A 24,441-nucleotide genomic window follows, 5' to 3' on the forward strand; every position below is an offset into this window, starting at 1 on the left:
TGCCAACACCACATACCTTAACTTCACTGGCATTGCCCATCTTTAACACTCCAGAATCAACATGAGTATAAGATGAGAAAAAATCTTTTCTTGGTGTGACATGTGAGGTAGCTCCAGAATCTACTATCCAGCTCGTCTCATGGGATACCAAATTGATGACGTTTTCATCATAAGCAAAAAGAAGGTCATCTTGAACAATAGCAGCAACATTGTTCTCGTTATTTTCAACTTTCTTTCCTTCTCTAGTGTCTTGATTCAACTTGCGGCAAAACCTTTTGATGTGTCCTTTCTTGCCACAGTGGTTACATGTAACATTATAGTATTTGGACTTTGACTTACTTCTACTTTTACCTCTATTCCTTGAGCCTCTTGTTCTATCTCTCCCCCGGTCTTCTGTAACCAAGATATCTGCTTGTGAGGATGAACCCTGCGATTTTCTCCTTACTTCCTCGTTCAACACACCACTCTTGGCATATTCCATGGTCACCTTACCTCCAGGAGCTGAATTTGTCAAAGAAACACGAAGAGTTTCCCAAGAGTCTGGCAGAGTATTAAGAAGCCAAAGTCCTTGTATCTCATCATCAAAATTAACCCCCGTTCCAGATAGCTGATCAAGGACGCCCTGAAAATCATTTATGTGATCAAGGATATGGCTGCCTTCCTTGTATTTAAAGGTCATCAATTGCTTTAGCAGAAACAATTTGTTGTTCCCGGTTTTTGAAGCATAAAGAGTCTCTAGCTTTTCCCACAATGATCTCGCATGTATCTCGTTCACAATATGGTTGCGAACATTATCTTCAACCCATTGCCGTATATATCCACATACTTGTTGGTACAAGAAATCCCAATCTTCATCGAATATACTCTCGGGTTTATGAGCTGAAAAAACGGGTAGATGCATCTTCTTCGCGAACAACAAGTCTTTCATCTTGCTTCTCCAAACATTATAATTTCTCCCATTTAAACATATCATCTTGCTCATATTCGCCTCCATTCCGTAATAACCCGGATAAATAACCAAGGCTCTGATACCATTGTTATGTCGAGGAAGAGGCAAATCCGAAAATAAAGAAGATAAAGAACACCAAATTTTAACGTGGAAAACCCTTCAAATTGAAGGTAAAAACCACGGGATCAGAAAGATCCAAAAAGATCCACTATAACAATAAGAGGGTTACAAAAGTTCTCCAAATTGGCTACACAACAAGGGCCAAACACGGAGCAACAAGAGCAACAACTAATCAATTGAAGAAAGAGTATAATCCACAAAATGAAGCTGCTGTTCGAGGCTCGAAATCAGATGCTACGAGCCTCCAAATCCGATCTCTACCATTCATATCCAAGACCAAGATGTTACGAACACTCAATCAAAATTTTAGCCCGATCCAACGGTTAATGAATCGGAAAACGTGATTTGAAGTTGGCTGGTCGGAATAAAAATCTGCAGCAAAACAAATACTTTTTCCTCTCTTCTCTCTTGATGAAAGCTCTCTCAAAACCCACTGTTATGTGCTTAAGTCTTTCAAAGACTTGTATCAATGAGCATAGAATAATTCTTCAAGGTTGTCCTATTTATAGATCATGAGTGGTGCTTTCTCTTAAAGCCAAAACCCACTCAAAATAGGAATAAACCGAATCCAGTTCCAAATAGGATTGGAAACCAAAAGAGAATAGGATTAGGCCATTGGGCCTTTGGCAGGACAACATGGGCATGTGCCCAACACCACGAAGCATAATTTGTTATTTTCATGCACTTCTCTCTTTTTCAATAAACATGAATAAAGCACATGATCAAACAATTTTCAATGTTGGTTTGTATCTAGCATATATCTTTTTACATAATCAAAACTTCCAAAAGGGATATCAATGTCAATAACAAGAGTCCTTGTCATGGTTAGAGCATCTGAAATGAATGAAAGGAACACACACCAGCAATGTCATCTATAAGAAAGTATCGCGTGAACTACGCGTCATTACATGTTTGTACCTCATAAAATCAAAATAAAATAAAAAACCTCACTTATCTAATTACATTTTAATTGTTATCTTCTTAGATTCAGACGGTACCCGATCATCTTGATCTAGACAAACAAGTTTTCATACGACAATCTACAATATTGATTATTCTATAAACTTATAATTATTTGATCAAAACTTTATTTTAATAATTTAATTATTGTTTTACAAAAAATTTAGATTACATGACTCGGAATACACATGCAACGCACGTGCCGGGAAACTAGTTATTATTATAAAAGCATGAACAAAAAGTTGGATTACAAAAATAACCTCTTAATATTAAGCATAATAATTCACAATAAAAGGGCATAATCGGAATTCTAGACATTAGCCTTGTAATCCTATTAGTTTTAGGACATAATACTATACGTTAGGAATCTTACAGGATTACCTTTAGGATTCCTATTAGTATAATCACTATTTTCGGGCATAGATATTAGCCTTGTAATACTATTACTTTTAGGATTACTTCTTAAAAATTCCTATTACTATTACTAATTTAATTTGAAAACATATAATATTGTCCAAATCTATTTAGAAACAGGAGAACATGTATTATTATAAAAGCACAAATATAATATTGATAGACCAAAATAGCCTAAAAATATTAAACAGAAGAACTCACCGGGAAAGGACATAACTGTAATAACTTTTTGGACTACAATAACTTCTATGATAAATTTTAAAATATTCAAAATTTTAAAATTAATACAATCTTGTCTATTGAATTATTATTAAAAATATGTAGGAAGGTTTAATAAAATCAATTTCATAAGAATCCTCCATATTGGTCATACATTACCACTCTATAATATTTAATACCCAAAAAAAGAAGTAATGCTAAACGAACTTTATGAGCGTTAAAATTGAGAAAAAAAATTCCCACCAAAATATATTATTATATTATATTTGAACTACGTTCCCACTTAAGTAATTTTTATTACTATTAATTTTTCGTATAATATAGAAAAATATACCCAATTATTAAAGAACAACTAAAAAAAAATTATGAATATAAATGCGTGAGAAAAGAAAGAAAAATATTGGTAAGAGCCAATACCTCTAATGATTTTGCAAACATAAAGATCTAAAAGTGGAATGTCATCGATCTTTGTACTCTTTGAAAATAAACTTTATGGTGGATAAAATTATAATCACGGTTAAATATTCAAACATGAGATGAACTAATATTAAGAATCTAAATTAACAGAAAATAAATTATATTTTATGTTAAAACCAAATAATTAAATCTTTCAATTAATTATTTAGCAAGAGAATCCAATTAAATTATTTTTTAAATTCATCATATAAGTAAAAGTATTTTTCAAGTTAAAAAAAATATAATATTAAGAAGGACATACAAGTGTTTGAGAAGCACAATCAAAGCTAAATCCTAAACAAGAATAAGTTTTCAAGATTATATTATAAAAAATTAATTCTGGTATAGCGGGATTATCTGTTGTAGATGCCTTCGGCGAAATCAAAATAATATTCATATATCATGCATTTCTTGCAAATGTCATATCAAGAGGCATGATATTATTAGCAATAAGAACAAGTGGTGTACCAGCAACGATTTTATTATGAGGTCGTGCAACTCACTTTAGATTTGATATACCTCTTCAAATAACTGAAATAACCATCACAAATAATCAAATAAGATCAATAGTGCTAAATTTATAAGGAAAGCAAAAGTGATAATATGGGATGAAGCACTTTTGGCTAAGCGTCAAACAATCGAAACAATCGCCCACACTTTTAGAGATATACTGGATATTAGTGAACTGTTTGGTAGAAAAGTAATAGTTTGGAAGGTGATTTCTGTCAAGTAGGATCAATAGTTCCAAAGACCAAAGCATAAACTGTAAAAGCTAGCTTGCCAAAATTATACTTACGACCTCAAATGAAAAATATTCAAATGACAAAAAATATAAAAGTAAGAACAGATTCAACATTCAGGGACTTCTTGCTTCGTGTCGGAAGCGTAGAAGAGCATCCAATAAAAGATAATTTGGTTCTTCTAGAACACTTAGTTATCAACTCCAATGGTAATAGTAGGTCATTTAATAAGAAAAATATTTTCATCATTAGATCAAACGCAGTTTGTGCAAATAACAGAAATTAAAGAGCTATCTTAGCTAGCAAAAATGAATATGTTGATCAACTAAATAAAGGTTGATTGCTAAGTTTTATGGTAGAAATAAAATATTTTTCAATTTTCACTCAGCAGAAGATGATACCAACAATAACTAACAAGAAGAATTCTTAAATACTTTAATACGAAATGTCCTTCTACCATACATGTTTGTTGTCAAGTTCATTATTTCTTACATATGTCAGTGTCACCATATATATAATAGACTAAGTTAAAATTGATCTTCCATTGCATATAAGTTGATTTTGAAGAAAAATATGCCCATTATGCTACTGAAAACTTAGATCCGCTGAATAGCTTATGTAATAGTACATATATGGTATATAGAAGTTTTGATAATAACGTCATACATGCAGAACTTATGATACCAGTCAATGTGCTTTTAAGTATGTGTTTATCTCCGAATTCAACTTTCGTCTTCCGAAACTAAAGAATATCCTTTTAAATTTGTGTGAAAATATTTTTCAGTATGTTTATATTTAGTAGTTATAGTAAATAAAACACAAGGACAAACATCCTAAATATTGAATTATATTTACCACAATATATTTTCTTACACGAATAACTATATATTGCACTTTCAAGAGAGATATCAATATCGACAACAAGAGTTCTGGTTATGGCAGAGTAACCAAAGCATTAGAAGGAAACATATACAAAAAAACACCGTCTATAAATAAGTGTTCGGTAAGATACCATCACATTAGATACCTTTAAACTACAATACATAATTATCTGCTTAACATGACTAAAATTGATGACTTATGTAAGTTCTGATGATATCCTTTCATTTTGAATTCACGTATTATGCTAATGTAATAATATTTTTTGGCATTTAGATGATTGTAGTAATATTATATATAAAATTTCTCTCATTAATTAAATTTTATTGTTCATTCATATATATAAATATTTAAACCATCATGTGTCATTATTAACGTGCAACGGACGTTGATAGAAACTAGTATATTAAAGTAATCCAAACTAATCATTGGCCACTTAAAGTAATATTTTCTTTTGAAAAAAGATTATTATTGGACACCTAAAAATTTTCAAGTTCGTTATTAATTAAGCAAAATAAAAACTAATTTTGTCATATTACATGCATGTCAAAAATCTAAATTCTAGTTGATAAGGGTAAATGAGCAATCTAGGGTTGGGGAATGAGGATTATAGTTAATATTTTTTTTTTAGTTTTTACTTTTTTAAAGATTAAATATTTGATAGTTAATTAATTTAAATAATTTTTGGCCAAGGGGCCGGCCCAGGCCCAGCATCGGTCAAGCCTTAAGGGCCAACGACCTGACTTGGGCCGGGCTTATAAGTCTCAGTTTTAAATAAGCTCAAAAAATTCTAGCCCAACTCTACTCAAGTAGCAGGCTGTGTTGCGACTGGCCTCACGGGCCAAGCCCATTTTGACGGCTCTACTCGTAAGAAAAAGACAACATTTGCCGTTCTTAAGTATTTATTCTTCACCTATCCGGCCTCTCTCTGCCTTACCGCGTTGGCCATCTCTTGTAGCTACACCTAATAACAACTAGAAAAGGATCTTGATTTCCTTATTATCCTCAATTAGAGATGGCAAAATGGTTAAAAGAAAATAGTTATCCACCCATATTATCCATTAGAAAATGGGTTAGATAGTGAATTTTTTAAAAACGGATCGAATATGAATAAGAACCATATTATCCACTTAGAAAATGGTTAACCAAATGGATAACTAATGTGTTTAACTTTACATTTATAAAGCCTCAAATTGTGAGTTCATCAAGTTTGGGAGACTAGGAATTCTCCCAAAAGTGATCATATTCAAGAAGCCATAGATAATATAGATATGGGATAATTCACATAAGTACACTTGGGGAAAGCACTTTTCAGCCGTCTAACCCACAAATACAGTTTTCATGCGGTAGCCCACAAATAATTTCAGCGCCTAACCCACAACTTCATCAACTACACCCAAAATCACGCCTAAATCAGATTTCACTTTTTTCTTTCATTTTTATCTTTACCCTTTTTCCATTTTCATTCTTATTTATTTTTTACTTCCCTCTGTATAGTAAACAATATCAGCAAGTTGAAGTAAAAATAAAAATATATTCATCCTTAGAGTCTATAATTTTAGTTTTATATTTTTTTGTAAAATTTAAAGTTTTGCAAGGGAAATTCTTATTTCACTGGAAAAAATAAAAATTTACATTATTAAACACCTTATATACATTGTTATACACACAAATATAATCATGTATAATTATGTATAATCTTGTATAATTGTGTATAATCATGTATAATTCTGTATAACTATGAGAATACCCACAAATATACATGGTTATACATGATTATACAAAGTATATATATGTATATACAACATATACATCATTCTTCCTCCCTTCAGAAGTTATTTAAAGTGAGAAGAAGAAGAAGAAAGGCTATGCGTTGGGATCGTTTCAGACTATGCTGTTAACATATGCCGGTGGTGTTGTCTTTACTGCCCTTGTCACCATCCCCAACTGGCCCGTCTATAATCGCAATCCTCTCAGTTGGTTGGACTCAAGTGAAGCTAAAAAACATCCCAAACCACTGGCTGCTAACTCCAGTTCAAAGAAAAGAAAAAGACTACGAAAGATAGATCCGGTGTGGATTGTTCAACAAAATTATTTTGTGGAAGAGGAAGATAATGAACGGAGCAAGGAAATCTGAAGAAGAATTCGACTATTTTGCCAGAGAGAGAGAAAGAGACAGAGAAAGAGCAAGAGATTGAAAATGAAAGAGAAAGTGGGGTGGGGAGAAAGTCTGAAAAAGAGTGTGGGCGGTGAGGGCTAATCAGTGAAAAAAAATTTCAACAGTATAGAACTGGGCCATACCGGATAAGAAGGGAAAATATGGGCCGTATTTTGTTAGGATAGTGGGCCAAGTGACATAGAGTGTAATTTCTTCTATAGATATCCATATTATCCGCCGGATAACCCGTTTTTTATCCGTCTCAAATACGGGTTGGGTCGGATAATTTATCCATTTTTGAATTATCCGTTTTCGACCCGTTCATATCCGACCCAACCCGCTTATTTACCACCCCTACCCTCAATTTTGCAATTTAGTCTAAAAGTAGAACTCTAATTCACACTTGGTGCCAAAAGAGAAAGAAATTCTGTCTTAGTTATTGAAAAAATGACCCAAATAAGGTTGACTATTTGGCAACCAGAAACTTTTAGCTTTTGTTAACTTCACTGAAATCAAAACATAACGAAGTATGTATACTATTGAAAGGAAAAAAACGTGACTTAATTATTATTCCAAGATTAGATCAAAATGGATTTGGAGAAAGGAAAAAGAAAAAGAAAAAGAAACACAAAACCTCACATTGTAGAACTTTATTACTGACTTTTGTATTCATTTTCATTTGCTTCTTTTCAGCATCTCTCATCAACATATTATTCTATTTCTCTCTTCAATCTTCTTCTGGGTACTCTTGATTTCTTTCCAAAATTTATCAGGTTTGATCCGTCCCCATAAAATCTTTTACTCTTTTGCTCTATAAGTCTTTGAATGATCCATCACTGTTTCCATTTTCTGTTTTAATTTTCGAATTCTATGGGTTGACTTTTTTCATAGGTCAAATTGATCTTTTTTTGGGTGCTCTTTGATATTAATTTATATGGGTGTCTTTGTTGATGCTAATATTTATCTGTTTAAAGCACTTTCCCGTTTAAATTTTTGGTCTTTGAGCACACCCTTTTGACTTTTGATTTTCTTGGGTTGCTCTATGAATTGTTGAAATGGTGGAAATAGGGTAAAGAAGTAAAATTAGTACTCCTTATATTATATGGAAGTCTTCATTAATCTGATATTTAAGTAGAGGTGAGAGGAGATAGGAGGAAGCAAAAAATTGAAAGATAGAGAGTGTATAAAATGGGTCTTAGGTCCAAATCTTATCGGAGGCAAAAAGCCACTAGGTGATTTCTTCGTATCAGCCTAAGTCTTAGGTGGGCATAGTTACCCCGTACCTATGCTGGTGAGAGGTAAGAGGTCGCAGGTTTTATTTTCGTTCTAATTTTTGCTATATGTTTCATACACTTCAATGATCAAAGTGAAGCACCAGTGAGTAAGATGGACCTTTCCATTTATGTCTTCGGGATGGTAGAAATTTGCATTATATAGTGATAAGCAATTAATGAGGTACGGTTTCAATATATTTGGACCAGGGAACACCTCCAAGTCAATTTATAGGGGAGTTGGTTATTAGGGGTTTTCGGGAAAATAGGTCAGCTTGACTGTGCTCCTTATAATCAGGCAATGCTGATGTACACAAGAGGAGGTCATTACTACTTGAATTTGTTGAACTGCACAATGGGATTCCGTTATGCTATCTGTCCATGCATCTCATTGGCTGAATCTGTTGGAAATAATAAATAGGGATGGGAAGGTTTTTCTTGGTACATCAACTTCAAGCTCGAGAATGGAAGAGAGATCAAGTTTTTGCCTAATTGGCGGGCAAGATCTATTTCCATTAACTGGTGCCTGAATTTTTGTTATGGAGTTCAAGAAATTGATGGATCGTCCTCAGATCTAAAGTCCATACTGGATCATAATTATTCTAATCTGGAAGAACTTAAAAAGCTTTGTGCCTTGCTTTTCCCATTCTCTAAATATCCGCTAACATATGATTTATTCTTGTTTGAATCTTATTATGAGCAATTGATCTCGCATATTACAACCCTTTCTGTTGCAAGTTTTCTTTTGGGGAGCTGCTCTGCCAAAATGGTCATACTTAAACATGGCAATCACCACGAGGGAATAGCTTGGCCAATTGATTCTACTTGAATAGTTAAATTTCGAAAAGGATTAAAGTAAAAAGTTCATTACAACTTTATTCTTCAGCATGAAGTACTATGGAATTTGTTACATTCTCTAAGTTTGGGAGACAACCTCTTGCATAATTGCAGGGTAAGGCTGCGTAGATTAGACCCTTGTGGTCCGGCCCTTCACGGACCCGCGCATAGCGGGAGCTGAGTGCACCGGGCTACCTAAGTTTGGGAGACATCTCTAGGAATAATAGTGGTCCGGTAGGGCAATAGGTTTGCCAAGTCTTTCCCTAAAGTATTTGGATGCAGGACCGTCATAGTACAGTGAACTTTTTGGAAGGGGAAGAATAGCTCTACTCATTTTTTATGGATATATGCAGTCAAAAGCAGTTTGTCATGCTTCTGCTTCTCTGGTTTGTATACGGAAGAACAAAGACAGCAAATTTCAAGAGTTCTTGAGTTCAATAGTGATCGTTTGATCTTTTTATATATGAATTCTTTTTAAATACTTGGATTTACTTATAAAAGAATTAATGCTTCTATCTTCTTACGGAAGCTTTTCCGTACCATTACTTCGGTTGATTGTTATTGCAAAGATAAATTGATGACGAGTATATTTATGAGGTGAAAGGGACAATGTATTAAGGAGATGGCATTTTGGTCTAGAAAAGTCATATAAGGATCTCTTTACCTCTACTCAATTATATTTTCAATGCTCTTTGTGAGATAAGTTGCAATTGGTGATCAATCAATTGTCTTCCTTTGGAGTTTTAATAGCTTTCACTCGATTAGCTTCTCTTCTCTCACCTTTTGTGTTCTTTTTTTTCTTTTTTTTCTTAACGGTTCTGATATATGCGTGTTCTTCTATCTAGCTGTTGACCCTGGCTTAATTCAGGCTTGTTTTTAAGTGAAAATATTTGGCGTACTCATTCTCTACCGTTGCTTTTGTTTGCATAATTTGACAGTTCTTTTTTTTTTTTGCTCAATTTTCTTTAATCCTGACCAGACGAAGGGAGATGCTGCATGCTGACAGGAACTTGGTTTTTAATCTCTCCGATCACTGAAACTTCACGCTGAAAGGGGCTATGATAAAGTTCTCTATGGAGGAGGTGGAACTGTATACCAACTGGGATAATGTGATTTGTCCCATTTGCTTGGACTTCCCTCACAACGGTGTTCTCCTCCAGTGCTCATCTTTCGAGAAGGGTTGCAGGCCCTTTTTGTGTGACACGGATCATTTGCACTCCAACTGTCTAGAACGCTTCAAACAAGCACATCGGATGATAGCTGGGTCACAATTACTTTCAACATCCAATGACAGAGAAGATATGACAAAATCGGAAGGCAAGAATTGGGCTGCCTGCCCCTTGTGTAGGGGAGAAGTTACTGGATGGGTTGTTGTTGAGAAGGCTCGCATACATCTCGATGTCAAGGAACGCTGTTGTGAAGAGGATAAATGTCGATTTACGGGCACCTATTTGGAACTTCAGAAACATGCTAAACTTGACCACCCTCATGCATGTCCCTCAAAAATAGATCCTGCTCGACAGGTTGATTGGGAAAATTTTCAGCAGTCCTCTGAAATAATAGACGTCTTGAGTACTATTCATGCAGAAGTTCCCCGAGGGGTTGTTTTAGGTGATTATGTGATTGAATATGGAAATGATAATTCTGAAGATGACTTTGAGGACTTCCCTTCAGCGGAAGGCAACTGGTGGACATCATGTATCTTGTATCAGGTATTTAATAACTTTAGGACGTCTAGAAACAGAAGAAGATCTAGAGTAAGTAATACAAGAAGAGGAAACCGCCATTTGGGTTATGATGCTTCAAACTCTGATGAGAGTTCTGTGACATCTGTAGAATATGTAGATTATGGGGTTGACGAGACTGATGATGAGCTTGTAAGTGCTGCTGGCCTCTCAAGGAGAAGAGCTGATAGTCGCAGGTCAGTAAGTTCTATACAGATTGGCCTTTATTTACATTATGCACTACCCTTGTTTTAAGCTCATCTTGATTTGAAATGCTTTTGCCTCTCTAAAATGTGAGAATCCATTTTTGTGAATCTCAGCTATTACGATATTCCTCAAGCTGCTATCTTTGTTTCCTATAAGATTGAACAAAATATGGAATCCTGTTTTAATTAAGAAATATCCAAACATCTAGTTTACATGCCATAGGGTGAGCATGTGAGAACTGCAGTGGGGTGATAATAAAGAGCTGCAGTGGGTATAATTTCTAACAGATAAAAGGCAAAGTCTGGTGGCACATTAGACTTTTTTCCCTGGTGTAGGGTCTATGTGGCCCCACAAAATTCCTTTTAAGCTTCCATCCTTTTCTCATTTGGTCCGCTATGATTTGTGGAATCCTTGCTCCCTTTATTCTTCTATTAGACACCGCCTCGAGTCAAGCTTTTATTGCGACATGCTCTAGATTGATGGGTCCCTTATGTAGTCGTGGCCTTCACCAGATCACTGTTTGCTTCTAGTGAATTGAGAATCAAACGAACAGCACTCCACATCATATGTTTTCTGAGCAGATTACTCACACATTTTGATGCACTAGATATTCTTTCTCCTTTTTAATAATTCTTAATAACTTTTCTGAGTCTTTCAGTTAATTGCTGATTAGATTGTCTCATTTGCACGCTTACGAATACATATTGATGGATTGAAATTTCTTGTTCTGTGCGTATGAACTCCACTATAGTTGCATTTAAACTCCTATCTTTGGAACTGTTGGCTTACTTTTTCTCATACTGTTGCTAAAGTACGTTGCATTGGCATTCACTCAGCCCCATGTCCAATTACAGTGACCAACCAACTGTATGCATTATACCTGTATATATCAAAGATTCCCATGCTTGGACATCATCACTCTTTCTATTATTTAGCTAACAAATTGGGACCCTTCTTGATACTGTGGAAGTTCTTTGTCCTTAATTTTGGTGTTCTGACATTCAGAAGTTTAAGCGTCTCAACGATTTTGAGCGTCGTTCATTGGCATCTAGCCATCTACAATCAAAGTAGCTTCATGTGATTGCAGGCGATTGCAGTTTCTTTAGGAGAATTTGATTGTTTGTCTATGGCCTGAATCTTTGTCCCTTACCTTTACTTTTTTTGCTAATGCTAACCTCCTTGTGGGAACTATAGAGAATTGATATGGGAAGAAAATGGAGGGTTAAATGTGACTTCAAGTTTTATATTTGTTTTCACCAAGCATTTTCGTTGCCAAAAAAGCAAGACAGTGAAAATTGATTCTATCATTAGTATGTAGCAAAAAAAAAAAAAATCCGTGTTTCCTAGATGGTGAGATAATGGCATTCTGTTTTTCATCTTTCTGACTAATAAAGGAGGAGAGACAGTTAACCACAGAAATGGAACTGAATTAGGGTCATCAATAGGCTGATTCAATTTAAGCAATTGCTATTGCTGAAGCATAGAAATGGCACATATGAAGGAGATTGCTTTTTCCAATTTGCTTAGTTTCTTTGTCATTATTCAGTCTGATTCACCATACTTATTCCTTCATCCTTCTTTTGTGGTACAGTTCCCGAAGGCGTCGTTCCCGCTTCTATGACAATTAGGTAACTACTACTGTAATTGAACTCCAGCGCTCCCTGCTGATTCATATAGTCTGTTTGACATGGATTATTTTCATTAAGTAGTACCTTATATTAGAACTAGGTGCAGGAACAACAGTGGAAATGGCTTGCACCTGGAAAAGGGTCAGGAGGCTGTTGGATTTCCCCCTTCTCCCTCCCCTCCAACCCCAGTAGAGTGAGCCAATTTAATGGCTCGCTCCGACTTCCATCATGCAATCCATGTTTCCTATTGCTCCAGTAACTAGATTGCTCCATTTCTTACGGGTGATTTTTGCACGTTGTAGGGTTAGTAAGGATCCATTGGAAAGACTGAAGTGTATCTTCATTTGCTCGAAAACTAGCATCATTCAAAGAAGGAAGTGTTCCCAAGTATTCCTGGTGGAGTAGTGGCTATGGAGTGAAGAGGGAAAGGATAAAACTTGTTCATGTAGTTGTGGTGCAAACGATTGTAAGCTCGATGCTTGCTCATGATAAACTGAAGGCTTCGTAGATAGTCTTTTGGATAATTTAACTTCTGTTTTAGTGACCTTTTGAATCAGTTTATCATCATCTTTTGCAGACTGCCAATTGCTTTAGTTCCTTCAGGAGTTTCTAAAAAACGGTAAATAGTACCTCTCCAATAATTATTTGTTTTTTTTCCCATCCAATAATGATTTGTTTATAGTATCAAGTTTTGCATTTCTCATTGGTGATGGATATTGATAAATTAGTTGAATGAATGATTTTGGAACTTGTGCAATGATGCAGCTTGCAAATGTTAATACTAAGTTTTCACTTTTCAGTTATTAAAGGACGATGACATTCTCAAGACATTTTTCATCTAAGTTAACAGTGTATTTCACAAATATAACATCATTGCTTTTGTACGCTTGAGTTACCATTCCTATTAAACAGTATCCCCCTCCCAACTCTCGCATTGAACCAACTTGCCTTCAACCAAAAGAGGTCAGAACTCACTTCTAAAGTTTGCTTTGAGGATCAAACGATAGTCCTTTCAATTTTAGGTTGAGTGATGAGTTGACATGTTAATGTGCACTAAAATTTTCGTATCTCTCAATCCATTAAACTCCACTTATATTCACCAGTTGATCAAATGAGATTTTATTGATCCAACAGTTACGGGTCAATCAAGTATTTTGCGAGAAGAGGCCATCCTGGTTTAATGGCCATTAAATTCGTTGAAGATTCTATGCTCCTCCCTCCCATCAATTTTTTCCAACGCACACCAAAAGAACACACCATATACAGTGTTACTAATAGTATATATTTTCTCCCAACAGGTTCTACAAAGGAAAGACCCGAATGAAACAGATACAAACAACCGCAAGATGAAGAAGCCAACACAATTAGGCTCCCAAAAGAAAGGGTCACTATTAACAAGGAAAATATTGGTGGTCATAAATGACATGGGGAGACCAAACATGGATTCTTGTAACTCTTCATTCATACAAACATCAATGGAATAAAAGAAGTGCACTATTGATGATGATAAACCAATGGATTCTTTCTTATCAATTATGCACATGGAATTAGACCAAATAGTGTACATTCATCAACCAGTCCGAAGCTGATTTAAGCTCCTGCACTACTTGTCGATATTCTTCCTGTTGCTACCACGAAAGGAACCTCAAAACTACCAATCCAACAATTGTGGCAACTACAGCTAACATTGATAAGTAAATCAGATACAAAGTAGTCAAAAGTTGTATCCTTCAACACATATATAGCTTTAGAGATATCTAGAAGATGACAAGACAATGCCCTCGCAACCATCAGAAGACGATGAAGGTGCTTACAGAGATTTGTAGGCAGGCAATACATCATTCCTCTCTTGAAGCAGGATCTAACCCAGCAGACGGGCTATCAGCAAAGTATTCTTGATGTTTGACATTCACACCATACTGCAATGCAAATCAAAAATTAAAGCGAACCATAGTAAGCAAATTGAAACACCAAAGATATGCAAGAATAACACTGAATCGATATCAAGGACAACCTTCGGAGAGGAAGAAACAACAGAGGTTCTAAAGGGATGGAGAACACCTTTCTACCCATGAGAGCATGTCTTTTGCTTCTAAACAAGTCCTAGTTGGTATATATGATTTAGTTGCTCTTGGTAGAGAATCATATATTTTGTGTAAGGTTTTCTACATTTTACATACCCATAGTGTATTGTCCGCTCGCATCAATAAAATCTTTACCTTACCAAAAAATTTAAACTAAACATTAAATTTTAAAAAAGATCTATAGACCAAAAACTTCATAGACGCAGATGATTGTATACAATGTGAATCATCACTTTTCAAGTTCACGGAGGAAAAACATCCAGATCAAGCAGTATTCAGCAAGCAGATTCTGCCAAAACAGCTTATGCATGGAGATTAAATTTCATCCTTATATCTCGATCTGCTCACTAGCTCTCAAAGTACTAACTGAACACAACTATTTAACTACAAAATCATTTAGAAAAGAAAAAGCAATTGTAATGAATATACCACTTCAACAAAGAACTATTGCTCAAAAAGCATTATACAGGAGACTGCTTAAGAGTATATTAGGTGAAATTACAGTGATGGGTTAACTTTTTTCTGTTTTTTATAGAGCAAACAATGATTCTAATCCGATTGCTTACCTCTCGTAGAGATTTTGAAAGATCATCCATCGTCAAGATAAGTCGTTTGTCCTGCTAAAACAGAGTTAGAACCAATAAAAATAGGCAAATGAAAAGAGAAATCTGTGAAGCACCTTTTGCTGCTTATCTCTTTTATCCTTGACAATAGCTGACTGCCTTGCCTTGCAATGCCTGCATCACCGTGAGAAACAAGAAAGTTTATCTAATAGAAGCTCGGATTCCGAGAAACATAAACCAAGAACATGTGAAAGTTCTCGAAATTCAACTCTATTTCTGGTCTCAACTCTCACCACAAGAAATTCAACTCTATTTCTGGTCTCAACACAAAGAATGGGGTTATCCTTTATCCACATCTACCCACAACTTCATCAACTTTCCTGCCTTCAACCACTGTCATTTTGTTGTTTCAACGCTATTTCTAGTCTCTACACAGAATACCAAAGGGGATATACCTTGCTCCTAATATATCCACAGCTTTCATCGACCTTCCTGCCTTTAACCACTGTCATTATGTTGCTTTGCCATTGCAACAACTCTTTTCATAAATTTCCAATTCTTTGGAACATTAATGATAGATAAGACACCAATCTCAAACCCTTATTGATTCTACCAATGATAAGGCCATACTTTATTCTCAGAAGTATCACAATTGGAACCTAAGTTCTTCCTGGAATCCTATGGGATCTAAAGAAACTTGCAAGACTAAAAGATGGAGGAGCTTAACAGTTTAATTAAGAGAGAATGGTATTTTAACTGCTTAAAAAAAAATTCCAAGAGAACTTCTGCATAGTACACAAGGAACTCCCTTATTACTCAATATGGATTCCTGTAGCCTAGAGAAAAGTAAACTCGAGTAGAAAAAAGGATAGAATACTAGAAGGTAACTACAAGCCATGATGCACTCCTGCAAATTTTATTTTCAACTAAGAAGAGACTAGGTGGCAAAGACGATCAGATGCTGCAAATAAGGGGCACTCTAACATGCGGAAGAAAATTACTATCTTCCTCTCTGGAACTAGTTAGCTAAGAATACTTTTTAGTTTAACATGTAATCCTAATGTTGTTAAAAGCACGCTGAGACAAGGTTAAACTCAAAACTACGTGTAAAGTAAGCTAGACACTTCATCTTGCTAGGCAGCACTTCAATGCAAGCACCAAGGCTTTAAGGGATATCTTCCGAAATGCACCTTTGAGCCCATGTCCTCTTATCTTAATGAGGGAGACACTGACACTACCAATGATTATAAGTGATATATATTAGTAATTTTTAGGGATAATACATCATTACCCCCTTGGGGCTGTCCCACTTTACCAGTTGCACTCTCAAAATTTGCGGAGGTCCTATGACCCCCTTGTCTTTGTTCAAAATATAATAAATACCACCTTCCGTGGTTAGCACCACTTTCAACCAAAATAATATATGACACGCACCAATCATGTATTGACATGTGTTTTTCTTTTTTCTTTTTTTGTTTTACTGTTTATATTTTCTTTGTATTCACTATTTATTTAACATTATCTTTTATTTTATTTTTATTTTTATTTTCTTTTTCTTTCTTTTCTTCTCTTCTTCTATGTCACATTGCAACAACTAGCCATCTTCTTTCTCATCTTCGCCATTGCAAATTGCTTATACTCAATTTTTTTCCAGATTTCTTACTCGTAATTTAATGTACCAATTTTTGAGTAATTCATCCATATTTCTAAAAATCTTTACAAAGCCACCACCACCAAAGAAAGATGGCAGATGGCTTTTCAGTTTTGAGCTTCAAAATTACATCAGTGCCGGATCGCTTTTCTTCAAGTTTCAGACATTCAAATCAATGTAACCTCAAAATGTAGCTTCAACTTTCAACTCCCAGAAGGTTTGAATAGCCAATTTTTTTAAACTTTGAGGATTCAAACCACCTGTATCGGACTTTCGAAGAACCCGCAATGGAGTTCAAAATTTGCGGTTCGAAATCCACAGTAAGTAACCCGAATTTCCACTCCAGATTTGATTTTTGGACTTTAAAAATAGTACCACAGTATACTTCACCCAACAACTAAATTCGGTTCTTCAAAACCCAACAACTAAATTTTCGTTCTTCACCTTCAATCCTTTTCATAATTAAGGATATTGAACAATGACTTGACAGTGAACAAAGAAAATGAAGAAGAAAGAAAAATGAAAATGGAGAAATAACTAGAAAGTGGGTGCAAATAAAAATGAAGAAGTCAAAGGAAAAAAAGGGAGAAATAACCAGATTTGGGGAAATTTTTTACTTCTCACACGCTATGATAGCGTGCAAAATGTTAAAGGTGCCACGTCAGCTCAAAAAGAGATATTTACTATACTTTGAACAAATACGAGGGGATCATAGGGCTCCTGCAAAGTTAAAGGGTGTATCTGACAATTAGCTACAACCCCAATGGGGTAATTATGTATTTTTCTTAATTTTAAGAAAAAATTACGAAGAAATCCTTTTAAAGGTTAGGAATAAGAAATTATAAATGTAGTATAAAACAACTAATTAGTTTGAATTAGAAAATTAAAATAATGCATCTTTGCAATTGAAAAAAATAATTTGAAATGAGTTCTACTACATATATTTTGCATAATTAAAAAAATTCAATTCCTCTGCCATGAATTTGATAATTGTAGTCGTTCACTTGTTCTTGCTTGCTTACACATTCTTCATTTGCAAATCTTTTCACTAAGGATTGCTTTTTATTGCACTTAACAGCATCCACACAATTTTCTATGTTTTTTCGAATTTGCACTACTGGACAACACACCCCCTGCCTAATCAATTTTCTTTTTTGGAAGGTTAGGGGACAAAGGCAAACACTTTGAAACTTAACAATAGAAGTGTCATAGAATGGCAAACACTTAAACCAGCAGAACAATCGTGTTGAAGCCTCGAGAAGTATGAGACAATCAGAGTGAGCAATATGCTGAAGAATTAGCAGCTTAATAAAAGTTTTTTGTGTGTGTGTGGTGGGGGGGGGGGGGGGGAATGAATAAGAAAGATACAGAATTTTATGAACATACTGGAGAGCATCAGTGGCAACATCTGCAATAAACTTCTGTGTGGCAACTGCCACCAACCTTATTCTGCATATACAGAGGAGACACTCAATGACTCAATGTAACAATACAATGTTCAAAACAAATAAGTTAGATGAAACAGCAAAATTGAAACACACATTCCTGCCAAAAGAAACATCAAGTGCCACAACTCTTCAAATTTACAACTATTTAAGGAAGCAAATACGAACCCAAATCACATATACATTAATTTTACAAAAAATTACTGCCAAACCACAAAAAAAAGAATTGTTTAAAAATCAAAAGGAAGGAACTTAAGCGCGGATGTACAGTATAAACTACGAATTCAGCCGAACGCAACAATTTTAGCGCAGACTACGTATATGTGTTAATAAATCTACTAAATACGTACAAATATTAAATTTCGAACACAGTAACTCTAATGGCCAGAGTGTTCACTGTTCGGTGGCTTTCTGAATCCATAAAGTTCAAATCTTGGATCCGCCTCTATTATTTAGTAACTTAAAGAAGAAGATAAACCTAGTAAAAATTGTTAATCATCCAAGAACCACAAAAATCATATACTAAGATAGTTTCTTCTTCTTCTTTTTTGTGCAATCCGACAAGGAACAAATTTTCTATGACTAGTACTTTTTAATGACGGTGGTGTCAGGGCCAACTTGTGAGCACCTCGACTATTCCACGGGGTACCTGTTACCTGTCACCAGCATAGGTACCTGGTAGCTCTGCCCACCAAGACTTAGGCAGATTGAAAGAAATCTCCTAGTATTTTTTGTAATTTTCTATGAATAATATTAAGAGCAACTTAAAAGATTAAATAGGACTAACAGCAAAATAAATAAATAAGAAAAAAAGAAAGAGAGGAAGAGAGTGCATACAATCGAACGTCAGGGCATTGGAAACCACTTTTACCCAAGTAATGCTCCACTAATTCATCTGGAATCTGATCAAAAAAGTTTTAACCATCACAAACAGAATGTAAAATTATATAGACCTAAAATTGCACGAGATTGAAAATAACTGCTGATAAAAAGAGAAGGGGGAAAAAGTGAGCTGACAGTGGGAGTATAGTCCATTAAGGAAGCAAGGAAATCGGCGAGGGCAGTGTCATCTTCGTGTCTTCCTTCACTCGTTTGCTGACCCCCCTGACTCTGACTCTGGTTCATTTCAACGGCGGATCGGCGCCGTTCAGAGTTTCAACTTCGCCGGAGGTAAAATGGAGGTACGAAACCACAGAGGTAAGAAGGTTTTCCAACGCTCGCTTTGTGAAGGAATTTGAAGGGAAGAGGAAAATTGGAGACAAATTGAAAAGTGTTACAAATAGAATTGTATTTAAGGTGAATATCTATATTTTAGAGAAATATTAAGGCTTGTTACTTGGGTGGGTAAGGCCTCGTTTTTTTTTTTTAAGATTAAGACGTCTGAATCTAAATGCACTTCTGAATATTAAGATGCGGTATGCAGATCTGAACACTGAATGATTAAGATTGTTTGTTTTTCAACATATAACAATTGGATCTTACATAAAATATTAATTTATATCTTATAATATATATATAAACATATACAATTCAAAAAAATGATTAAATATTACATCAATTAGTGAAAATATTAACTTGAACAAAAAAGTTATTATTTGAGATAAATTGAAATATTATAAGATATAAATTAATATTTTATGTAAGATCCAATTGTTAAACTATTTGAATTATAAATGAAAATTATATATAATAACAACAATTGTAGTAACGAAATGTAACCAAAAATATTTTGAATGTAAAGTATTCATACAAGATATATAACTTTTAGCTTCATTTAGTAATATTATTATTTATATTATCAAGTGTTAATTCAAATTAGTAAGATGTTAGCCATATGTTTGCAATGCATTACCTTGGATCTTGATGTAAAAAACTTTATTTGCTAATATAAAGATTTGAGTAGTTTAATTCGAAGTTCTAGAATATTTTTTATGTTAAAAGGTAAATATTCTTTGTTTTTTTAAAACCTTTTTTACACGGATTTTATACTTTTTTCTACAAAGTTCAGAATTGTCTAAGTTAAAATATTATTACGTATTTTACAACACTTTTTGGAGCCTCAAAATTTTTGGGGCCTAAAGCGAAGGCTTTACTAGCCTCACCCTTGAGCCACCCATGAAGATAAGTTGTATATTTCTAAGCAAATAATTTGTTTGAAGATTGCAAAGATGTAGTAAATGGTATGATCTTAAACACAAAATAGGAAAAAATTGAGGAAGTAAAGAAGCTATTCTTGAATAAACAAGTTCAATTATAAAACATGTAACATATGATGAATAATTCAAGAGCAATAGCACATAAATATTCAGAAAACACTGAAATATAAATCTTACTTATGTATACATTATCCCAATTCTAGCCAAATATGAAACTATAGCGGCTCTAATTTTAACAACACAGAACTTCATTATCCGAATCCTAGCCATAGCAAAGTTTCTTAATTTTGGACGCTTCATAAACACCAATTACGGTTTATATTTCAACTAGAGAAATTGAATTTCAGTCACTAATATGCAATTCTTGAAGAAAACAAAAGCTATGTGAATCTGCAAAAGAGAAAAAAACATTGCTAACAATATAGAACACGTCCCAATTAAGATTTACGATTTAGAGAATCGGGATGTCAACGAAATCAAGAAAAATTACAGAAATTCAGAGATTCAATCAAAATAGAATATCCAAAAGTGAGAATAAGACTCAAATAAGAGGCAAGCAAAACCTTCTAGTTTAGCCCCTTCTCAATCGTACTTTAAAAGGGGTTTTATTAAACCCTAAACTCGAAACTGAAATTCACCATTAAAAAGTGGAAACAAGATGGAGAATTCCAAGTATAATTTTCAAAATCTTACCCAGAAAAAGATTCGGTGGCTGCTTGATCCTTGAAGAGAGAGACGTGTGAAGGATGAAATTTGTTTTGGGTTTAGAAGAAATAGCCTGATGTCAAGAGAGAGAAAAGGAGCACCAGGCGTGTATTTTCGGTATTTTTAACCTAAATTAAGACTCAATTAAAGGTGTGCCGAATCAGACCCAATCAGACCTATACAGATTTTTTAAAAATAAAAGGGAAATTACCAGCTATGTTCATTTATAAGTAGCTCATTATAAAAATTGGCCAATTGATAAAATATTATTAATATTAGTCAAATTAGCCAATTAGCTATTTGTAACAAAAAAATATCAAATTTTTGCTTTGTTTTGAGTGGGTGCTATTAAAATAGATTGGGCACAATTTAAGGAGCTTGAATCTCAATTTTGGAATGATTTGGTGAAGTTTTGAGGTTGTTTGAATTGAAAATTCGAAGTAAAAACTGAACATGAAAAAAATGATGTGTATCATATTGTGTATCATTTGTGTATCACATATGTATCATACTTGTATCAATTGTGTATCACATGTATTCTATGTATACCTGTATGTGAGATACATGCGTGATACATGTGTCGCAGAAGACTTTTTTGAACTTGATTTAATTACGAATTTTGATACAAAACCAGTCCAAATCACCTCCAATCTTCCTCAAATTTTGTATATTGACTTATCTATATATTTTCAACGAATTTCGACTATACCCATTGAAAAAGTTCCTTTTTTGTTTAGATTTTTAGAATATTGTATATATTTTTGTATTTCATCACCTTATTTGCTACCTCATCCATGAAATTTCATTTACGTCTTGTGTCTAGTGTTGCTAATCACGCTTAAAATATAGAAGGTGATTTTTGCATGTGATTCTTTGAGAGAAAGAACCCTATTATTTGTTTTTTTAATTTTTGTTGGCTAGTTTTAGTAAGTCTATGACTAATGGCTAGAGGTTGGTAAGTTGAGATTTATTTGGGACATTTGTGTAAGTTTCCCAAAATAAAATAACAGATAGAGCCCGTTTGGATTAGCTTATTTGAAATAGCTGATAAGCATTAGGTGATGAAAAACATTTTTAAGTGCTGAAACTGATTTAGAGCCTGTTTGGCCAAGATTTTGGGAGGCCAAAAGTACTTTTTTTCCCCCAAAAAAAGGTAGCTCTTAAAAAATTTGAGCTGTTTGGCCAATACAGAGAAGTACTTTTGGCTAGCAGCAGAAGCATTTTTTCTGCTTTTGGGAAGAAGCAGAAAATTCTAGCTTCTTCCAAAAAGCAGAAGTAGAAAATTAATTTATTCATGACAAAACTATCCTCACCATAAATTTATATTTTTCAAATTATCTCTTACTAATTTAAGTTTTTTCTTTTCATTTTTTGTTTCTAGTTTTTATCATTCTATTAAAATTAAAGATATTATACATATGAATCATATTATGACTTTCCAAATTCTTTATTGACTTTTCTTATTTTTGATTTTTTCTTTGTATAATATCTTGTAACTTTCCAAATGATCTTCTTATTTTTTTTTACACTAAAGCAAATTATCTACATCCTTCTTTGGATTATTAATTCTCTTCCGACAAATAGTTCTATTATATATTATTAGTTCCGAATCTTTAAAATAGTTATCAAATCTAATTTGTGAAAATGACCTACAAATAGGTAATATATTTACAATTGCATTGTATAATCTATCTATATATTATTAAAAGAAGAAGAAAATGCATCCAACTAAGTCAAGTGACAGCCTCACAATAGGCCACTTGGCAATTTAGGATAAAGTTAGTAAGGTTAGGTAATAATTAGTTTCTTTTTAAATTTAAATTTTTTAAAAAAATAAATTAAATATTACGTATTGTTAATAATTAGTTACTCTTTTTAAATTAGTTTAATATATACTTAACTCTTTGTTTTATGATTTTTTTTATATATTTAAAATTATTTCTATTTTATGCTCAAAGTCATCTTTCAAGTTTGACACTCAAAATTATCTAGTTACAACTACCATGGTAAACATAATTTCATTTGACGACATTCTTCTACCGATAAAGAATTCAACTATTATGCTAATGAATACATTACCGCACCGCAGAGATTGATGAAGGAGATGAGCCTTCTGATATTCCTTTAGAAATGCGAGGCAAGTCTTCTACTAATATGGAGGCGTTGTGTGAAAGAAGTAAAGATGAAATTGTTGAGAAATATTATCATGTGTGAGTGACTTTACTTACTATTTCATGATGGGTTATCAATATATAGTAATTTGTGGATAAACTTCTAATTTATACTGAATGATGTATTTTAATTACTCAAATCATCATATAACAATAAGTAATTGTACTAGATAATATCATATGCTTTGGTATATATATATATATATATATATATATATATATATATATATATATATATATATATATATATATATATTATGTTTGTTTACTTTATGTTTTATATTTTAATTAAATAAAATAAAAAATAATAAAAGTCTCTTACGATAAATATTTAAGTTTATTTTTCTATTTAAAAGAATTATAAGACCATGGTACTATCCTTTTTGGTAATTTGACACTCAAAAGTACTTTTTAAAAGATCCAAACACAATATGTTTACCAAATGTTACAAAAATACTTTTTAAATGAATTGGCCAAACACAAACAATTTTTTTTTTCAAAAGTACTTTTAAAAAAAGTACTTCTGAAAAAAGTACTTTTCAAAATAAGCAGATTTTGGCAGCTTGGCCAAACGGGCTCTTAATAAATAAGCAGTTACGTGTTTGGGTACAAGTGCTGAAATTGATAATAAGTTGTTGTAGTATTTGATAAAAAAATGCTGATAAGCTCTTTTTATGTTAAAATGACTTAAATAACCTTAGAACTGTTTACACTTATAAATTTCTTCAATATTTTAGATTCCAGATCGATTCAAATACAAAATATTCTCTTTGTCATTTTATTTTAAATACAACTGTGCCTAGATAAGATAATTTTTATGATAAATATAATTTATTTTATGATAAGAATATAAGCATAAGCTATAATAATAATAAATAGACAAAAGTTTCTCAGTAAGAAATAAACCTAAATAGGGCAAATTATTTGAAGAGAAACAAACATTGTCTTCATCACCACAACACTTAGAAAGCAATACACCAAAAGCTTGATATAACCTCATTTATTACATACAGTTCAAAGATTAATACACAATCACATAGATATAAGTATGTAAAGGAATCGAGAATTTGCTTATCTTAAATAGTCAATGAGAATTGCAGACTT

At 33.4% G+C, this 24,441-nt stretch overlaps 2 protein-coding genes across 5 annotated transcripts; one reads left to right on the forward strand and one right to left on the reverse strand.

Moving 5' to 3' along the window:
* Positions 1-7,477: 7,477 nt before the first annotated feature.
* On the forward strand, positions 7,478-14,327 carry LOC109216227. 2 transcript variants are annotated; one of them, XR_002066461.1, is made up of 5 exons: positions 7,478-7,668; positions 9,983-10,924; positions 12,526-12,562; positions 12,865-13,181; positions 13,861-14,327. XR_002066461.1 is itself a non-coding variant. In XM_019380363.1 (4 exons), the coding sequence occupies exons 2-3, from the start codon at positions 10,062-10,064 to the stop codon at positions 12,560-12,562; spliced, it is 900 nt and encodes a 299-aa protein (XP_019235908.1). In that variant the 5' UTR covers positions 7,478-7,668; positions 9,983-10,061; the 3' UTR covers positions 12,865-13,319. The 2 variants fall into 2 exon arrangements, 1 of the variants encoding a protein (XP_019235908.1); XM_019380363.1 differs by lacking the exon at positions 13,861-14,327 and having other exon boundaries at positions 12,865-13,319.
* On the reverse strand, positions 14,064-21,297 carry LOC109216228 (transcription initiation factor TFIID subunit 10). 3 transcript variants are annotated; one of them, XM_019380365.1, is made up of 7 exons: positions 21,155-21,297; positions 19,323-19,464; positions 19,143-19,207; positions 18,247-18,309; positions 15,326-15,383; positions 15,213-15,266; positions 14,064-14,481 (listed from the first exon to the last, which is right to left on the reverse strand). In XM_019380365.1, exons 2-7 carry the CDS (start codon positions 19,428-19,430, stop codon positions 14,401-14,403), a joined length of 429 nt encoding a protein of 142 aa, XP_019235910.1. In that variant the 5' UTR covers positions 19,431-19,464; positions 21,155-21,297; the 3' UTR covers positions 14,064-14,400. The 3 variants fall into 3 exon arrangements, with proteins under 3 accessions (XP_019235910.1, XP_019235909.1, XP_019235911.1); XM_019380364.1 differs by having other exon boundaries at positions 19,323-19,525; XM_019380366.1 differs by having other exon boundaries at positions 15,213-15,263; positions 19,323-19,525; positions 21,155-21,296.
* Between the last annotated feature and the right edge of the window lie 3,144 nt (positions 21,298-24,441).

The sequence above is a fragment of the Nicotiana attenuata genome, unplaced genomic scaffold (assembly GCF_001879085.1).
Source record: "Nicotiana attenuata strain UT unplaced genomic scaffold, NIATTr2, whole genome shotgun sequence".
Classification (NCBI taxonomy): domain Eukaryota; kingdom Viridiplantae; phylum Streptophyta; class Magnoliopsida; order Solanales; family Solanaceae; genus Nicotiana; species Nicotiana attenuata.